The sequence below is a fragment of the Cheilinus undulatus genome, linkage group 20, assembly GCF_018320785.1.
Source record: "Cheilinus undulatus linkage group 20, ASM1832078v1, whole genome shotgun sequence".
NCBI lineage: Eukaryota > Metazoa > Chordata > Actinopteri > Labriformes > Labridae > Cheilinus > Cheilinus undulatus.
Genome location: NC_054884.1, coordinates 609066 through 627132, shown reverse-complemented (window position 1 = coordinate 627132; position 18067 = coordinate 609066). Strand labels below are relative to the sequence as shown.

The following is an 18067-nucleotide window of genomic DNA, read 5'->3' as shown; positions in this document are numbered from 1 at the left end:
CAACTAACCTGACATGCCAGATGGATTTGTTTCACATATCCATCTGGTAAAGCTCCCGTAGACAGTGTCTGGGAAAGGACAGAGGCTTTGAACTTGAAGGGTGATTGGATAAACATTCTGTCTGTCACATCTTTGTGGGCCAATCAGAGCAACAAAACGTGATGTAGCCACGACCAAGGAGTGAAATCCATATAGAACTGCATAACTTGAACCATGGCAACTGTAGACATGTCAGTACACGACTTTTGTGGTTTTTGAAAAGTTAACAACTCACTGCTGTTCTTTGTTCTTCTTTTAACGAAGAAATGTCATCGAGTTCTGATAAAACCGGCGCTTTAACAGCCTCCACGCTAATGTCTTCCACCATTATTGCAACAGTCTGTTGTTGCTGCTGCTTATGTCACGACTCCGCTGCGCCTCAAAGTACTGCCCCTCGTCCCTGATTGGTTCTGTCATTTTCTGACCGGGCCCAATGGTTCTGGGAGCTTTGCGAGATGGATTCACCAGTGAGAAACACAGAAACAGGAATATTCAACTGCTTTGCAAGGCCAGGAATAAACTTTATTTTTCTTAAAACGAGGTTGTGCATTGTTTCATGCTCATGGTCAGGTTGTGGTAACTATACCTTGGATATTTCTGTGGCTACTAATCAAATCGGCTATGGGAAAAATGAACGGGATCTTTACTTCCTGAACCACACTGTTGACCTCTGTTTTTATCGGCCTGTGGAATCGCACCGTACGGTCCATTAATGAGAATTAAGATGTACTTTCACTGTACAGTCAATGTTCAAAGAACAATTCTCTTCTCATGAAGTTCAACACTGCTGATTCTCAGAGCATTATTCAGTTTTCATTAGTTTCAGCTGTATGCACAAGTCTTTTGTGTCTCTGCATGCTGTAGAGCTTTAGGAATGCTTTGCCACAGCAGTGGCAAACAAACGGCTTCTCTCCTGAGTGTATTTTGCTATGAGCATTGAGATAACACTTCTTTACAAAGCCTTTCCCACAGTTGTCACATTTGAACGGCCTCTCTGTGGTGTGATGAATGAGGACATGCCTCTTCACTTCAGACGTCGACCTGAAGTGCTTCTCACAGTCAGACATGGTGCATTTAAATGGTCTCTCTCCGGTGTGAATCAGCCGATGTCTGGCGATGGTAGATGCAGAGACCATCTTTCCGCAGTACTGGCATGGATGGCGGAATAACTGTGACAGCGTATCAAAGTGTTTGCTCCTCTGGTGCTTCTTCAAGGCTCCTTTCTCTTTGAAAGACTTGTCGCATTCAGAGCAGGCGTACTTCTTCTGGTTTCCAGCCTCGCCGTGGACCAGATTCAAGTGTCGCAGCAGGTTGGACCTCTGGGAGAAAGTCTTTCCACACTCGGCACACAAATAAGGCTTCTCTCTCGTGTGGACTCTCTGATGGGAAATAAGATCTGCATCCGTTTTCACCCTCAAGCCGCACTGTTCACACTGGAACGGCAGGTGACCCGTGTGCTTCCACTCGTGTGCAATCAAAACTCGCAGCCTGGAGAAAGTCTTGGAACACTGGTAGCATCTAAACGGCTTGCTGATTTTATGAACGTTTTGACAATGCCTGAGTAATGGCTTGAACAAAGTGAAAGTCTCCTCACAGCGGTTACACTGAAACGAGGTGTGAGACACTCTGTGTCTCGCCAACGCTGCTGCGTCCTTCAACACCTTCCTGCACACGCTGCAGTACAGCTCGTTGTGTGTCAGCTTGTGCTTCTGCAGAGAGACTTTATACATGAATGCTTCATCACAGTTGTCACATTTGTAAAGGTTCTCAGCCTCAGGGTTCTCTGGATTGACCTGCTGCTGCCCATACTCGAAGCATGTTCTTTTTAAATGCTGCTTGAGAGATGTGAAGACTTTAAACCTGCTGTCACACCGAGGGCAGGCATAATCACCGGTGGGGAAGTGTGTTTTCATGTGAGTCCTCAGGCTGGTATGGATGTGCTCTTTGCAGATAAAACATTCAACCCTTTTTTTCACTGTACTAGATTTTAAATCAGAGACGTCTTTAGCACCCAGGAAGGGAGAATCCTCATTCGAGCGGTTTGACATTGAATCCTCATCGCTGAAAGTCCCTTCTGGAGGCTCAAAGACGGACCCTTCATCAGAGTAGTTTGACCAGGAATCAGCCCCACTCAGACAACAGGCAGAATTGTTATTGGAGTAGTAAGACCAAGAGTCATCGTCACTGCAGTGGCTGATGGGAGACATATGAGATCTGCCTGAGATTTCATAGGCAGGCAGCTCCGGTTGAGCACGATTGGAGGTTTTCTTGGGAGCAGATTTAGCAGAAACAACTTCTTCCCCAAGATCTCTTTTCTCTTCCAGCAGGATCGTTTGCATCCTCAGACCTCTGTTTCTTCTAACGGGTCGAGCCTGCGAAGAACGTGGAATGTTGAGTCTTTCTAGCTGAACGTGACATTGTTTTAGAAACATAACAGAAACGTCATCTTCCTGGGTTTGTAGACCAGTGTTTTCCTCATATGTTGTTTTTTCTACACAAAGCCCATCTGTTTCAGTTCCCTCAAAAGTCCATTCAGTTTCACAGACCTCTACATCACTTGTTTGATCCTCAGCGATTGTGACAGTGGTTATTTGTGCCTTGTGAAGTAACGTCAAAGATTCCCTCTCCAGGTCTGATGTACACGAGAGGACTTTGTCCCAGCCGTCAGCTTGTTGAGTCTTACTACTTTGAACAGAGGGTAGTTTGAGGGCTGAGATGATGCAGGCTCCATCCAAGGGGCCATCTAAAAAACATAAAAGAAAAAAAAAGCATCAGTACAAGGAATACTGACAGACAGTCGGGACAACATCTGTTTCAGGGAATTCTTATGTGAGGATGGTTGAATCATTTTCCTGGAATACAGCAGTATACAGCAGTGGTTTTCAAACCTTCTTTACCCAAGGCACATCTAAGGTTAAGCCAAAATCTCAGGGCACACCATATTTAAACTGATACAAAATAGACTTTTTAAGTAATGTTACAGTCAAGGTGGTGTACAAGGGGAGAATAGAGGGGAGAGCTTTCTAGGGCCCAGCCAACTGAGGGATCATGGAGAAGGCAAAAAGTGGGCAAAAAGTGGCAAAATGGGTTAAAAGTGATGAAAAAAATGTGGCAAAATTGAGCAAAAAGTGGTCAAACAATGGGTTGAAATTGGCAAAAACTTGTTGAAAGTGTCAAAAAGGTGGCAAAAATGGGTTGTAAGTGGCCTAAAGGGCTTAAATGTTGAAAAAGGTGGTAAAAAAATGGGTTAAAAGTGATATAAAGGGGCAAAATTGAGCAAAAATGTGGTCAAATGAAAGCAACAGTGGGCAAAAATGTGGCATAAATTTAGAATGTCAAAAAGGTGGCAAATAGATAACAAGTGGCAGAAAAGTGGCAAAAAGCATTAAAGTTAAAGGGTTAAAGGTGGTAAAAAGGGGTTAAAAGTGATGGGAAAATGGCCAAAAAATTGCAAAACTGGGTGAAACATGGCAAAAAAGGCAGCAAAAATGGGTTAAATGTGGCAAAAAGTTTCAAAAAAAGTGGCAAAACTGGGTCAAAAGTAGTAATGAGAAGTGGCAAAAATGCTAAAAAAAAAAAAAAAAGAAAAAAAAAGCAGCAAAATGGTTCAAGTTATCAAAATAAATGGCAAAAATGGGTTTAACTTGTTAACTTGGTTAGAAATAGCCTGAATTAATAATTTCAACACCAATTTCAACCCAATAACCCAGTAATAGCTTGCCATGCTTTTCATCTCTTACTGAGGTAACTGTTAGCCAGGATGCTAGCACCAATGCCAATAATCCAACACACATACACTCATATCATCAATAAATCCCAACTGGGGGGGGGTCCCATTCTCTGGGGTTTGTCAGGGGTCCAGCCAGATCTGTGGGCAGGCCTGGTTACAGTACTTGCCATAAAGCAGTGTTAATTTTTTTGACTAATTATTATTGTCATAGTTTACGTCACCAGCCTTATTCCCCTGCTGAAAACAAGGTGGTAACTAATAAAAACAAGTGCATATGGACAAAAACTATAACAAAATTAACTGACACTTTCGTCAACAAATAAAAATGAGACATAGAAGTTTGACAGAGACTTTATCCAATCAGACCTAATTTTGAAAGTAGGTGCAAGTTAGGCAATTATCCAATCCCAGTCTCCATGATATATTCATAGAGAGCAGGTTTACTGTTTGTTGTGATTTCTGGTATTGTTACTGAGATGCTCTGCCAGGTAGCCTAAATAAAGGTGATTGGATTTCACATGAAAGTTAAATTTGTGTCTGTTAATTTATACATTCAAACTTTACTAGCATTCAGTAAAAGGTTAAAGGGTTTTTCATTTATCATGGTGCAAAAAAATGACTTCAGAAATTTGAGAAAACAAAACAAAACAAAACAAAAAACGCCCTTCCCTTTATACTCCATACTTTAGTTGACTAAATTTACTGTAGATTTCGCCAACTAAAATGTTTGGAAATTTCAGCAACTAAAACTAAAACAATTTAGGTGACTAAATTATGACTAAAACTAAAAGATATTTCTGGCAAAAGACTATAACTAAAGCAAAATTAAAAAGTGCTGTCAAAATTAACACTGCCATAAAGTTGTAGTAATAACGTATGGTACAAATCCCCACGGCACACCTAGGCTAGCTTAAGGCACACTAATGTGCCTTGCCACAGCATTTGAGAACCACTGGTAGTCTTCAGGTTAAATCTAAAAAAGCGGCGGAAATAGTAAAAGACTGTCTATTATAGCCCTATTGTAGTCATTTATGCAGTCTGATGCATCCACAACTTTTATTACACTTGAGAATGAAGGTGAATATTAGCATAAAATTAAAACTCAGTGATCAGTTTCTGAAAGAAGTCTTACCATTGTGATCCAGCTGACTGAGGTGTTTTTGATACAGCAGCAGGGTTTTGAGTTCGCCACATGCAGAGACAGAGTTCATACATTCCTCCAGAACCAAAGACGCCTCACCAAACATGGAAGAAACCTGATAAGAAAGAAAAACATCATGAAGGAGCAGGCACAACGGATTTACCTGTATATTCTAAGGATGTTCCTAGCATCTATTTCCATATTCTGCTAAACATTCATTTACATTTCTTTTAACCGACTAGTCTAAAGAGGAGAAAACCCCTAGAAAACGGAAGGAGGGCAGCGGCCGTTAACTGAAGCTACAGTGGCCTCTAGTGGCAGGAGGTTCATTACAGTTTAAAAGAGCATTATAGACAAGGGGTCCGTTCAAAAAGTCCAAAAAATTACTTCATAAGTCCTTTTCTATTCATTTTTCCTTAACCCTGACGAAATACGTCACAGGGTCAAGGAAAGGTAGGAGTAAGAGGATAGGAAAGGAGAACTGTGGTGATTAAGGAATCCGACCGCACTTTCCCTAGGCAGATGTTATGGATGTGATGTATGTTTTTTGTGTAAAAACTACAATTTGACATTGATGGACTACAAAATTCACATCCACTACTCAGTGCGTTCTCTGTGTCGTTATGTGCTGCAAATGAAACGCTAAAATGTCTGAGATATGAGCTCATTAAGATTTTTATATGCCAAAGTCTCTTCAGAAAGAGGAACTGTGTGAATGTCCAGAACAGCAGAAACTTTTCTCTTAATCTGAACTTTCTGCTAAGTCAATACAACTACATGAATAATGTTCAAGTCCTTTTATTTCACAACGATATTAAATAGTTTTGATTTATTCCTTACCTATCCATTTTTCTTTAATTCTCTCGTCTCTGTTAATTTTATTACAGAGTCTACTCTGGTTCTGTCTTTCTTTCAGCTTGATATGTGAAAAGCTCTGCAAACCGCGTCTTCCCTGATGATGACAGATCTAATAACAATATGATGTACAGTGCTTAACAAATGTATGACCACCTGTCATATCTGTCTCAGAGCCCATCCAGCATCATGAAGTGCTTTAATGCGGACTCTTTCATTTTCAGTCAGCTCTCCACATTTTACCATTTTGAACAGGAATGAGGGATTTCAAACTGAATTCACCCAAATTTGAGCCGGCTCACTGGGCTTCTCTGGGAAGTCAGAAATGAATCAAGCACAACATTCAACCACTAAAACTCATTTTTCTGTTCAGGAATGCAAGTAAATAACGATAAATTTCACATATTAATCAAGAAATATTAATGTGCTTTACTATTTTTTTTCAGTTTTCTGTAAATCAGTAAATTTGAAAATTCATGGATAACAATAATAATTATATTTTAGCATTAAAAATATCATTTGGGTTAAAGAGCTTCTACATATTGGTGTATTAACCATAGCAGGAACATCAAAATGATTTTGGTAATTACCAATGCTGTTAATATAGGGCAGCTGTGGCATAAACCTTACTTTGGTTAGGGTTAGGGTGGTCTAATCAATTTGTCAAGTACTGTATTTAACAATATAATCACAATATGGCATCATGCCGACTTCATCACTTTAATTGGTTGTGGATTACATTTATCACATTTACTTTAATATTTCAAAATAGCAAAACAAATACAGTTTAAAATAGCCTACTGATTGATCAGTTTACTATTTGAATAAAATGGGAATTAGAAGAAATTAAATCGTTATCATAAGTTGAATGATCTAGTTTTCATGTCTGTGATAGTCCGCTGTTCATCCCTACTGCCTTACATTTATCACAAGTAATATACCTTTGACAATGAATTTTACTTTTTAAATCGGGGCAAGAAAAGTTATGATCAAGTTATTCACTTGTTCTGATGAGCGGTCAACAGGTGCGTCACTTTAACTGAAGCTGACGCAGAGAATTGTGGGTCATCTTTTCATCTCTCCTTTGGTAAATGATGGTCCAGTGTTTCCTAGGCTAAAGGAGAGAATAAAGGAAATAATGAGGCTCCTTTCCTTTTCAGTTGGAGAATTCAAACGGCCTTTATCATGGCCAACACTAAAATGCTTCTGGGTCATTTCACTCAGTTAGGAACCTTCCTAAGCCATATGGACTATTCAAACGGACCCCAGGACTTCAAGCCTATGTTCATAAAAATGATAGGTAATTAGTTTAACCGACTACTAAATCCCATGCCCACTAAAATGATAAACGATTTTAACCATTTTAAGGATTAACTACGCGCATCTCTAGTATATTCCCACCAATGTGGATCAAACAGTTTGAATGATAACCACAGGAATAACTGCACTTAAGTATCACAGTAAAAACTCTCAGGCAGCATTAGGGGTGTACCGGTACAGAAAATTTCGTTTCGGTACGTACCTCAGTTTTGAAGCCACGGTTCGGTATGTTTTCGGTAGGGGTGCCCAATAACTATCGGGCCGATAACAGGAAATTATTATGTCATTCTTATCGGTCTGATGTCACGACCTGCTATTAAAGCACCAGAGAAGAAGAGAAAGTAGCAGCCCCTGTGCTAAAATGCTAACAACACAGTGGTGTTATTCAGTATTTACGGGGAGGTTAACACACAACGTGTGTGTAGAATTTGCCCTGCAAAGGTTGCAAAGAGTAGAAAGAAGTCCTTGACAGATCTTATAAGTCACTTAAGAGTCATCGTCCTAACGACGTTAAAACGAAGCGGCAGCAGCCACTAGCCTCAGCCGCGGCCATTAGCAGGCATTGAAAACTGCAGAATGCTTGCCAGAGCCGAAAGGCGCAACGCTATAATAACAAAATCAGTCTGACAGCCTCCTGATCCATCGCTGCTCTCATAGACGTGTACCTGCCTGCTCTGTTTGACGTGGTTTCATTCAGTCTGATCCACGTTATGAACAGAAGCTTGTGTACTTGGTACACAAATGTTTAACTATAATAACAGTTTATTTATAACAGTTTTAAAGTCAGAATAGTTCTTTGTTTTTTGAAAAACACGAGTGATATTAGTTAAAATTAGTTATAAATATCTTTGCTCACTACATAGTAACCCCTTCTTACCCCCAGACGTGCATAAACATCAAATAAACTTATTTTGTTAAATCAACAATTGAAAAAAAAAAATCTGTTATTATTGGTTATCGGTCATCAGGAGTAGGAAATTATCTGTTATCGATATTGGTTCAAAAAAATAGTTATCGTGCATCACTAGTTTTCGGTACAGTAATTGCAGCGAATAAATAATTTTTTTTTTTTTTCATTAAATTGTATTTTTTTTTTTTAAGGCTGAATAAATTACATTTAAATTATTAATAATATTGCAACCTCACTCCTGGTCTTCAATGGTTGAAAATATTGATAAATACATTTTTAATTAAAAGGTTATTTTAATTGATATATTGACATATTTATACCCATTCTTTAAACATTAAAATTTCCCAGCCAACTTGAATGCATCATCATACAACCCTGCTAGCTTGGTAAGTATGCTAATTAATGTCTATTCTGCCGATTTCAACTCATACTTCAGCACTGGATTACCTTTTTTAACCAATGGGATCTAGTACAAAGTTTTGGGAGAACTTTGACAGCTCATCTTGGCGAATAAAGAGGTTAGAGCCATGTGAAATCTGAGGATAACTTCACCTATGACGCAGTTGCGGACATGATGGAGTCCCCTTTCCCCCTCTTCCGAGGCTGATAGTTTAAGGCACGCATTTAGAATTAATTTGATTCACAGAGCCAGAGCACCGGTGCTATAAAAACAATCTTAAATCAGGGAAATTCATAACCAGATGGTGAGACTTTTGTTGTTCCTCCTCGTTATAGTGGTGTTCTTGTTTGAGTGGTGCTCTGATTGGTCCGCTGGACGACGTGCTGTCATCGACACACCTGCTGAATTATGCCAGCGCTACTGTTGTTGTCTTTGTCCACTGGTGTATTTTACTGGGACACAAAGTGTTCCTAAACAGAACACTTATCTGGGAATATTCAGGCTGTTGCTGTTGTTTGCTGTGAAAGCTCTCCTTGTACCTTTCTGATTATGTTCTCCAAGCATTCCTAGCTCTTACAGGACATTTTCTAGTGCAGTGGTTCTCAAATGGTGTGCCGAGGCACACTAGTGTGCATTAAGGCAAGTCTAGGTGTGCCGTGGGAATTTGTACCATACATTATTACTACAACTTTATGGCAAGAACTGTAACCAGGCCTGCCCACAGATCTGGCTGGACCCCTGAAAAAAACCCCAGAGAATGGGACCACCCCAGTTGGGATTTGTTGATAATGTCAGTGTATGTGTATTGGATCAGTAGCATTGGTGCTAGCATCCTGGCTAACAGTTACCTCATTAAGAGCTGAAAAGTATGGCAAGCTACTACTGGGTTGAATTGGTGTTAAAGTTATTATTTTGTACTATTTTTAACTAAGTTAAACAATTTTGCTACCCATTTTTGACACTTATTTTGACACCTTTTTTGTCATTTCTTATTACTACTTTTGACCCTATTTGCAACTTTTTTGAACTTTTCACCACATTTAACCCATATTTACTACCTTTTTGCCACTTTTCGCACAATTTTGCTATTGTGTGGCCATTTTTTGCCATTTTCTCCCATCAATTTTAACCCCTCTTTACCACCTTGTAGTAACTTTAACCCTTTTTGCCACTTTTTGCCCACTTTTGCCCTTTTTTCTGATCACTTTTATCCCATTTTTACCACCGTTTAACATGGTTAATCCTTTTAGGCCAATTATAACCCGTTTTTGCCACTTTTTTGACATTTTCAACAAGTTTTGGCCAATTTCAACCCATTGGTTGGCCACTTTTTACCGATTTTCACCCATTTCTGACCCATTTCTGGTTAGCCACTTTTTGCCAAATTTTGCCTTGTTTTGTCTTTACCTTTAACCCATTTTTGCCCACTTTTGCCATCTCCAAGATCCTTCAGTTGGCTTGGCCCAGAAAGCTCTCCCCTTTATCTCCCCTTATAGGCCACCTTGGCTGTAACATTATTTAGAGGGTCTATTTTCTATTGATTTAAATATGGTGTGCCTTGAGATTTTGGTTTAACCTTAGGTGTGCCTTGGGCGAAAAAAGTTTGAAAACCACTGTTCTAGTGAGTCTTGATCTTGGCTGACTTTTTCAGGGTCTGTGAGGATGGTGTTGTCGTAAATAACAAGAAGTGACAAGTTTATGAAAATGCTGGTAACTTTTGAACCATAGGTCTTAGACACTTTCTCTCACTCTCACTTTCTTTTCTTTTTTTCTTCTGAAAGCTGACTTTCTTGACGTTCGTTTGATACCATTGATGTCTCCGTAGCCCTAAAGGACGCCGTTCTAGCGAGCCAGAACTTTGTTTTGTTTTTCAGGGTCTTTACAGATTGAATGCACATTGTTAGATCTGATAATAAGTGTCTTTTTATCCAGTTTAATCCATTTTTTACCATTTACTTCGGCTTTATACCCAGGGCATCGCCATGTTGTTTACTGCAATGCATTGTGGGAGTTGCAATTGACCAGCTGTGTCTCTACTGCTTAGAGAAATGGCACAAATGAATCTAACTGCAAAAAAAGCACATGGACTTTTCTTTGTAAATATGTAGATATTTTGAAAACTGTAGTCATAAATTGTTTATTTTTTCACCGTTTTGTCCCTAAGAGACTGGAGAACAAGTCTGTGCAAAGAAAGGGCTTAGTCACTAATGTTTTCTGTGCGTTATAAATAAAAATCTCTGAGTTTCAAATTCCTAATTGTTTTTTTCTTTTGTCTTTAGAGTCCTATTAACTTTTTTAAAAATCAAGTGACATTGCTGTAGTAGATAATGTATATTCTTAAAGCCCAGGTTATCCTGAAAAAAGGATGTTTAGAGCTTGAATGTGCACCACAGGGTTGATGTTCTATAAACTTTTTAAGACAAAAAGTCCAGGCGAGACATGATGGTGAAAAAAATAGCTGTGAGCTCTAAGGGTTAATTTTCCTCTAAGGTCAGAGGAAGGAGTCCAGACTTGAGTTCTGACTGTATTCATCACTAACAGAATGCTTGTTGGCTTCATCTTGGCTTTATTAACGCTGTTACCACTCCAAAACAATGAATATGAGCTGATATTCCATCAGCTGAGGGTCTGTACTGACCCAGGTTAACACAGTCAAGATGTAGCCATGGAAACAGCGGAAACAAAGCTGCAATGATTTCTGTCACCAGTACAAACTTTCTTCAACTCAGCAGCTGTAACAGCAGACCTGCGCTGCCTATGAAGTCCCAAATGAGGGTGCAGGTGTCTGTGGAAATGCAAACTATTTCGTGGTTAACCACACAGAACCATACCAAACCATACTAAAACTGGACTACCTAATGAAAACACAGCTCTAGTTTAAGGGTCTCTCTCTGTTATGACCCATTCGCCAGTTTCATCGGTGGCTTTTAAAACTAGGGCCTGGTCCTGGATCTCAGTGCACTTGAGCCCAAAGTCCGGTTTGTTTTGGTCAGTGTCAATACAAACCATGCCCGGACCCTGGGCCAGCTTCAGGAGGTGGTCTCAGGTGCGGTTCAAGCGGACTCTGACATGGTTTGGACAAGCTGTGAATGCAACCGTGCCTGGATCGCTTTGAGCCAGCAGTGCTGCGGGACTCTGTTACTTTCTGGCAAGGGGACGTCACTGTCACTCCCCCTTATCTGGAAAACCCCATCCTTTTCCCCTCCCTCCTCTCAGTACCAAACTGCTCACTTTCTGTGCATTATCTTAAATCTTGAAGTTGGCAGAGTTAACTTTGAGCTGGGGGTTAACTTACACTTTAAGCCACGCACCGCGGCGCCACCGACTGTTTTGGAATGTGTAGTCTTGTGGGAAAGAGAACGAACGCCTTTATTATCTATGGATTTCATGGGTTAATATTTAATCATTGGGATCATAAAAATATGTAAAATATATGCAATATGGGTCGATAATTTATCAGTGCCGATAATTATCGTGCATCCCTAAAAATACTGGGACTCCCCTTTAAAGTGCTATCAAACAGACCTCACATCCTTATAAAATGTGACATCTGTCTGAACATACCTGATGGAAAGTTTGCAGAGGAAGAAACTCTTCAAGTCTGGACAGAAATGTCCACATCAAGGTGCGAAGAGCTTCATCATACCGAGGTCCAAACTCCTTGGGGAAAACTTTCTGAAAGACAGAACTGATCATTCTCAGTAAAAAAACAAACAAACAAATCCACACTTACTAACCTCTTCACGTGTTCAGGAACACAACAGACCAACAAAAACACTGACCTGAAAGAAGTGCTCCCTCTCATCTGGATTCTTCAGCAAATGTTTGATCAGATCCACAAATTCAAAGTTTAGCATCTCCACACTTTCAGCCCCAGCCTGTGGAAGATGGACCATCATCAGGAGAATGACAGGGAGACACTGCTAACTTCTACTTCTCTAAACTCACCTCTCTCACCCATTCTTGAATCAGGTGTTGAAGTCGATCCATGTGAGGCTGAATAAGCTCAGAGTCTGCATCAAACTGGCACAACTCCAGAATTAGCTGAAATTACAAACACACACAATTACAAACATCACACAGATGTAAAACAAACCCTCTCCCTACAGTCCAATTCAGCAAAGCTAGAAGTAATACTAGATTATTTTTGGTCAAACCAACAAGCTTTTTCATGAACGCAGCATTGATGTTTGTCTCTCCTTTAAGCAGCTTCATCTTCCTTGAGCCCGTTACATCTTAAACAAAGACATCAGTATCTAAACAGAAATATGATGCAGTTAAACCTGAAATTTTCCAAAGTAGACAGTGATGCAGAATGATGGGGGTCTCTTCAAATAAGACATGACATGAGAAAGATTCTGCTGTCATGTTTTAAAAAAATGGTGGGAAAAAGTTTGGTTTTACTTTATTGAAACAGCATAAATGCAAACAATAAACTGTGACATTAACATAAATCCTGACCAAAGTTCATTCACATTAAAGTCACATAAATAAAAAGATATACAGAGAAAAATAAAACCCTGACAATGGCACAAGAATATAAAAAAGAAAATCAGCTGAAGACATAAGACAAATAGCAAACATTTATCACTCTTCCTTTTCCTTGCCAGGCGGTGTCAAACTCAAGGCCCGGGGGCCAAATCCGGCCCTCAAGATGATCTGATATTTCTGTTCTAACTGTCCCATCAGTCTGAGGTCTGCAGATTTCCTCCAGTATAAATATGTGAACTTATCCTGATGATTTAAGATATCCTCATTAAATCACAAAATCTGCAAAAGTGAGGAGTAAAAAAACAAGAAAAGAAGTCAGGAGTGTCGGAAAAGAAATTAATTTGTGTTTTAATTTCATATTTTCAATTTAGCATCTCACAATTAGGACTCCAACACATAATTCTGACTTCTATAATATTTCGAGCTTTAAGATTCATAATTCTATTTTTTAAGTGATATTTTGACCTTTTTAACCAACTATTTTGTATTTTATCTCATATTTTCAACTCCAAACTTTGACTTCATAATCCCATAGTTTGACCTTTTAGACTCACAAATTTAAATTTTGAAACACACTTTGACTTTTAATTTCATTATTACACATTTTATTTCATATTTTGACCTTTTAAACTCATGATTTTGACTTTCTTTCTAATGTATTTGCCTTTAAAAACAATTCAAATTTCATGTTTTGACCTTTTTGAACTAATAAATTTACTCTTCTCAGATTGTGAGCCTTTAAACTTATCTCTTTAACTTTTTAAATGTCAAAATCATTCATCAGCAGTGCTAAGATTTTTTTTTGCATGATTTATTACCGGTGAAATGAGGCTGACAGTTTCTGGTTAAAAAGGTGAACCTTTTAGGCCCTCAGGTTAGTCCTGAATCCAGAATCCGACCCCTGCTGTGATTGAGTTTGACATCCCTGATCTACGAAGACAACAAAAAATATAGATCTTTTAATAAAGAGAGAATTCAGAACTTGAGATCTGGATTATGGAGGAGCTAAAATCTTTCCACATCTTAAATGAAAATCCACATGAACAAAACAGATAAGAGACAGTTTCAGGGTACATTTCACAAAATGAACTGATGATCTGATTTTAGCGTTTCTACCTTTATAAACAGAGACACATATTTAAGGGGCTGACACTGACAGAGGTGGGGTGGCTTCAACTGTCCTCAATAGCATTCCTTTACTGCATCAAAAACTACACAGAACTCTTTTGGTGCCACTGCTATATTGTACCCTGCAAGAAACTGAGTAATTACACAAGAGCCTTTCTTTATTAAACTGGGGACTCACCAGTAAACACCAGTTAGAGTAAAATAGTGATTTATTATTAAACAGAATGTGGTGCTGGTAAATCAGTGTCCATGCCTGGAGAGCCTGCTGATGGGAACTGGAAAGCTTGACTAGAGTTTGAGGAATGCTGTATTTACAAAGCAGGATACAGTTTAAACCACCTAACTGTGAGAAAACATGAGAGGTGAAAGATAAAATTCCAGAAAGAAGAAGGTTTTTTCAGGTATTGTTTAGTCCAGTTTATTTCAAATGGCCATTCACTTTGCCCCAGCTCTGAAGAGGAGAGAGGCTTCGCTCTCAAAAACACGCTAAAAGACAGAAACTACAGCGGGCTCATTAGTCTGCCGAAACTACAGGTAAGCTTCTACATTACTGTTCCTGCCACCACCCGGCTTGAGCCTGTGACTACTACTGTGCATGCAAAGTTTGGTGAAACATCACGTCAAAACAAACAGGAAGTTAGCTGCTACATACAGGGCTGTGAAAAAGTATTTGCCCCCTTTCTGATTCCTGACTTCTTTGCATATTTATCACACTTAAACGTTTCGGATCATCAAACCAATGTTAACACCTCACAAAGACAACCCAAGTAAATGATGATTTTATTTATTGAGGGGAAGAAAATCCAGACCCATCTGTCCCTCTGTGAAAAAGTAACTGCCCCCTTTATTCAATCATGAGTTAACTGTGATTAACCACAGTTCTTGGAAAGCTGAGTTCAGTTTCACTGGCCACACCCAGGCCTGATTACCTCCAGATTAGTTGAATGTAGAAATCCCTTAAATAGAAGCTGTCAGACAAAGTGAAGTAGGCTACAAGATCTCAGAAAGAAATGCATCATGCCAACATCCAAAGAAACTCAAGAACAAATGAGAAACAAAGAGACTGAAATCTATCAGTCTGGAAAAGGGTACAAAAGGTTGACTTGAAGGTCTCAGTAATTTAACAGTCTAACACTAATCTGACATTGTTTGAAATATGCCTGTTTTGCATAAATCTAGATTGATCTTCATCGCTGATGGAGTCAAATACAGGTGAGACATGGGCTCTGTATTAATTTTTAATTCTATTTCTGTGACAATGTTTTTGTTTGCAGATGTATGCACCTTCTTTTGTCTGTTACTGACACCTGCTGGTGAAACTGGGTATTGAGATAAATTGTGAGGATGCAGTGTTCACACGATTTATTAAGAGAAGCACATGGGCCGCTAGGAGCGATCTATGGTAGCAGTCAGATGCAAAGAAGATGTTTGTTTCTGAAGGATTTTGGAAGAAAGGAGGACTGCAACAACTCCTAAATTTCTAGTCAGAAGGCGCACACGGTATGTGACTGTGTCTTTATTTGTACGAACATTTTGTTAAGGTTTATCATTTATTTTGTAGACGTGTTTTTTATGTCTGTATTTTTTTATTTTAGTGTTGCACGGTGCTTGATGGTGGATGAAAGAGTTTGCTGTGACAAGAAAAGAATAAACACCTGTCAAACATCAGAGAGAAAGAAAAACTTAGGGAGCATTTATTATAGGTTTTAATCCTCTTGACTAGTAGTAAGGCAAGTACTTCAAAACCATTACTATACAAGGCGACAGGAAGCCAACTGTCTAATAAAACTGTGTGTTTTAGGGATGAACCTTAAGTCAATGTTGAGGGCAGTGAACCTTTGTCAATGCTTTCTTTGAATATTTTAAGAAAAGGGCTAACATCTCAGAAAAGTGTTGATAAAATTCAGCAGAGAAGCCATTTGTTCCAGGAGATTTCTTCAGCTTTAAGTGATTTCTAGCACTGACCACTTCCATCCATCACTATCAACTTCAAAAATCAGACTATGAGCATGCAGGCAGACAGGCCTAAAGCATGATGCCTTGGCTATTCCCAGTACAAAAGCATCAAACTTTAGTGTTTTGCATGAACACGTGCAGAATTATCAGAGGTCTTACGAATGTCTGTGGGCGTTAAATGAATAAAAGTTGCTTTTGACTCTAAAAAAACTATGAATAAATGCTTGTGCTCACCTGAGCTCTGAGTCCGAGGACAAGTTGGGCTCTCTGACGTGTGGTGAGCAGCTCAGGAACGATGTCTGTAACCATGGAAACAAACTCCTCCAGTATCCCATAATCAGCCACATTTTTCTGTTGGATTGACTGCCAGATGGCGGCAGAGACGAGCCGGATCGGGGGGACAAGGAGACGCAGAGCAGAGAGGGGAAGAACGGGACCTGGAAAAAACATAGGAGGGTTAGTTCAATTTAATTTTGCTTCACCAGACATTCTGTGTTTGACATGATTTTTATATTTATATTGCACAAAGTTTATGCTTCAGTTCATCACTATAGAATCCAAGGAATTGGCATGCTATTTGCTTTTCTTTTCTTTTTGTAAGTCATACAAAAAGTGCTATGTTAAATAAACTGCATGCAAAACAATTCACATTTAATAAAACATGACAAGAAAAAGACTTAAAAATAAGTACAAATGCTGTGTTCATATTTTGTTGATTTTAAGAGGACAGTATCTATGGGAAACAATCAAATATCGCGGTTACCTGCATGTGATTGTTCAAGTAACCTTCAACAGAGATTTTTTAGATGTTTTTGTTTTTGTTTTGTTTTTTCAGATAATAATTTACAAAAAGAGCCCTCTGGGTCTCTTTGAGTCAGTGATACTGAACGTGTGGCTCTTTTGTGATTATTTGTGGCTCTTTTATGTCTTAATTTGAAATATTATTCCCAAGAAAACCCTTAGAAAAGGGAAGCTTTGACCTCAGAGGTTAATCACATCAATCAGAAGGCTTTAACACACAAAGACAATGGTCCATTTTTTTGCCAAGTTTACCCCATTTGTGCCCTTTTGCACCATTTTGTACCACTTTCCACTCAATTAAGCTACCTTTGCCATTAATTACCACTTTTTTCCCTACTTCTTTGCTCATTTTTGCCACTTTTGTCCCATTTAAGCCTTTTTTCACCATTCTTTTGCCCCTTTCATCCATTTAAGCTACCTTTTGCCATTTAATACCACATGTTTCCTCTTTTTTAGCCACTTTTTACCATTTTTGCCCATTTAAGCTACCTTTTGTCCTTAAATACAACTTGTTTCTTTATTTGCAACTTTTTTAGCCACTTTTATCCAATTTTTGCCCCTTTTCACCATTTTTTTTTTTTTTTTTTTTTGCCAATTTAAGCTACCTTATGCCATTTAATACCACATGTTTCCTATTTTGCCACTCTTGACTTCTTTTTTGCCCATTTTAGTCACTTTTCTCTGATTTTTGCCACCTTTGACTTCTTTTTTATAGCTACTTACAGCAGTTTTTGCCACTTTTCACCACTTAGATTGTGGCTCTTGCGGAGGCATTTTTAACAGTGTGGCTCTTCGGTTGAACGACACTGCTTTGAGCCATATCAATGCGCCCTCTTAGCTAAAAGATACCAACCTGGAAGTCTTACGTCTTATTAGCGGGTGTACTAATTACTGGGTTAATGTTCATCAGTCATATTACAGCTTTGGTGTAAACGTTTGTCTTCGTACATACTCGACAACAAGCCTTAAACTCATCCCTGCCCCAGAATGCGTTAACGTTAGGTTACGTGTTAGCAAGAATGCTATCTGCTGCTATTTGAACAGGAAATTCTCCAACGGAAAAGTTTAGGCTGAATATTTACTCAGGTTCAGTTTGGAAATATCATCCTCCATCCCGTTCATCCACTTCAGGCAGTCACGATATGTAAAAAGACCGTTAAATAGCCTTATTTTATCCTTTCAGTGGCTGGAAGTTGGAGCTGTTGGTTTGACGCGGTCACTTGTCCGTCGATATTTTTGTTCCGGGTTTCGCGTGTCGAAGGTTCCCAGCAGCAAGCAAATGACTTTTCCTTTTTC

At 39.0% G+C, this 18067-nt stretch overlaps 1 protein-coding gene across 3 annotated transcripts; it reads right to left on the bottom strand.

The window, feature by feature from the left end:
• Window positions 1–349: 349 nt before the first annotated feature.
• LOC121528927 (zinc finger protein 879-like) lies at window positions 350–17991 on the bottom strand. Of its 3 annotated transcripts, XM_041816580.1 has the most exons (8): window positions 17854–17991; window positions 16205–16407; window positions 12344–12439; window positions 12178–12273; window positions 11960–12070; window positions 4902–5025; window positions 2586–2782; window positions 350–2411 (listed from the first exon to the last, which is right to left on the bottom strand). In XM_041816580.1, the coding sequence occupies exons 1-8, from the start codon at window positions 17891–17893 to the stop codon at window positions 846–848; spliced, it is 2433 nt and encodes an 810-aa protein (XP_041672514.1). In that variant the 5' UTR covers window positions 17894–17991; the 3' UTR covers window positions 350–845. The 3 variants fall into 3 exon arrangements, with proteins under 3 accessions (XP_041672514.1, XP_041672513.1, XP_041672515.1); XM_041816579.1 differs by having other exon boundaries at window positions 350–2782; XM_041816581.1 differs by lacking the exons at window positions 11960–12070; window positions 12178–12273; window positions 12344–12439; window positions 16205–16407; window positions 17854–17991 and adding an exon at window positions 6768–6866 and having other exon boundaries at window positions 350–2782.
• Window positions 17992–18067: the final 76 nt, after the last annotated feature.

Coding starts and splice junctions, on each gene's coding strand:
- LOC121528927 (XM_041816579.1), bottom strand. CDS start 17,893: ATGAACGGGATGGAGGATGATATTTCCAAACTGAACCTGA. Junction 16,408..17,853: donor TATTTCCAAACTGAACCTGA/GTAAATATTCAG, acceptor TGTTTTTTCCAG/GTCCCGTTCTTCCCCTCTCT. Junction 12,440..16,204: donor TCCTCGGACTCAGAGCTCAG/GTGAGCACAAGC, acceptor TTGTAATTTCAG/CTAATTCTGGAGTTGTGCCA.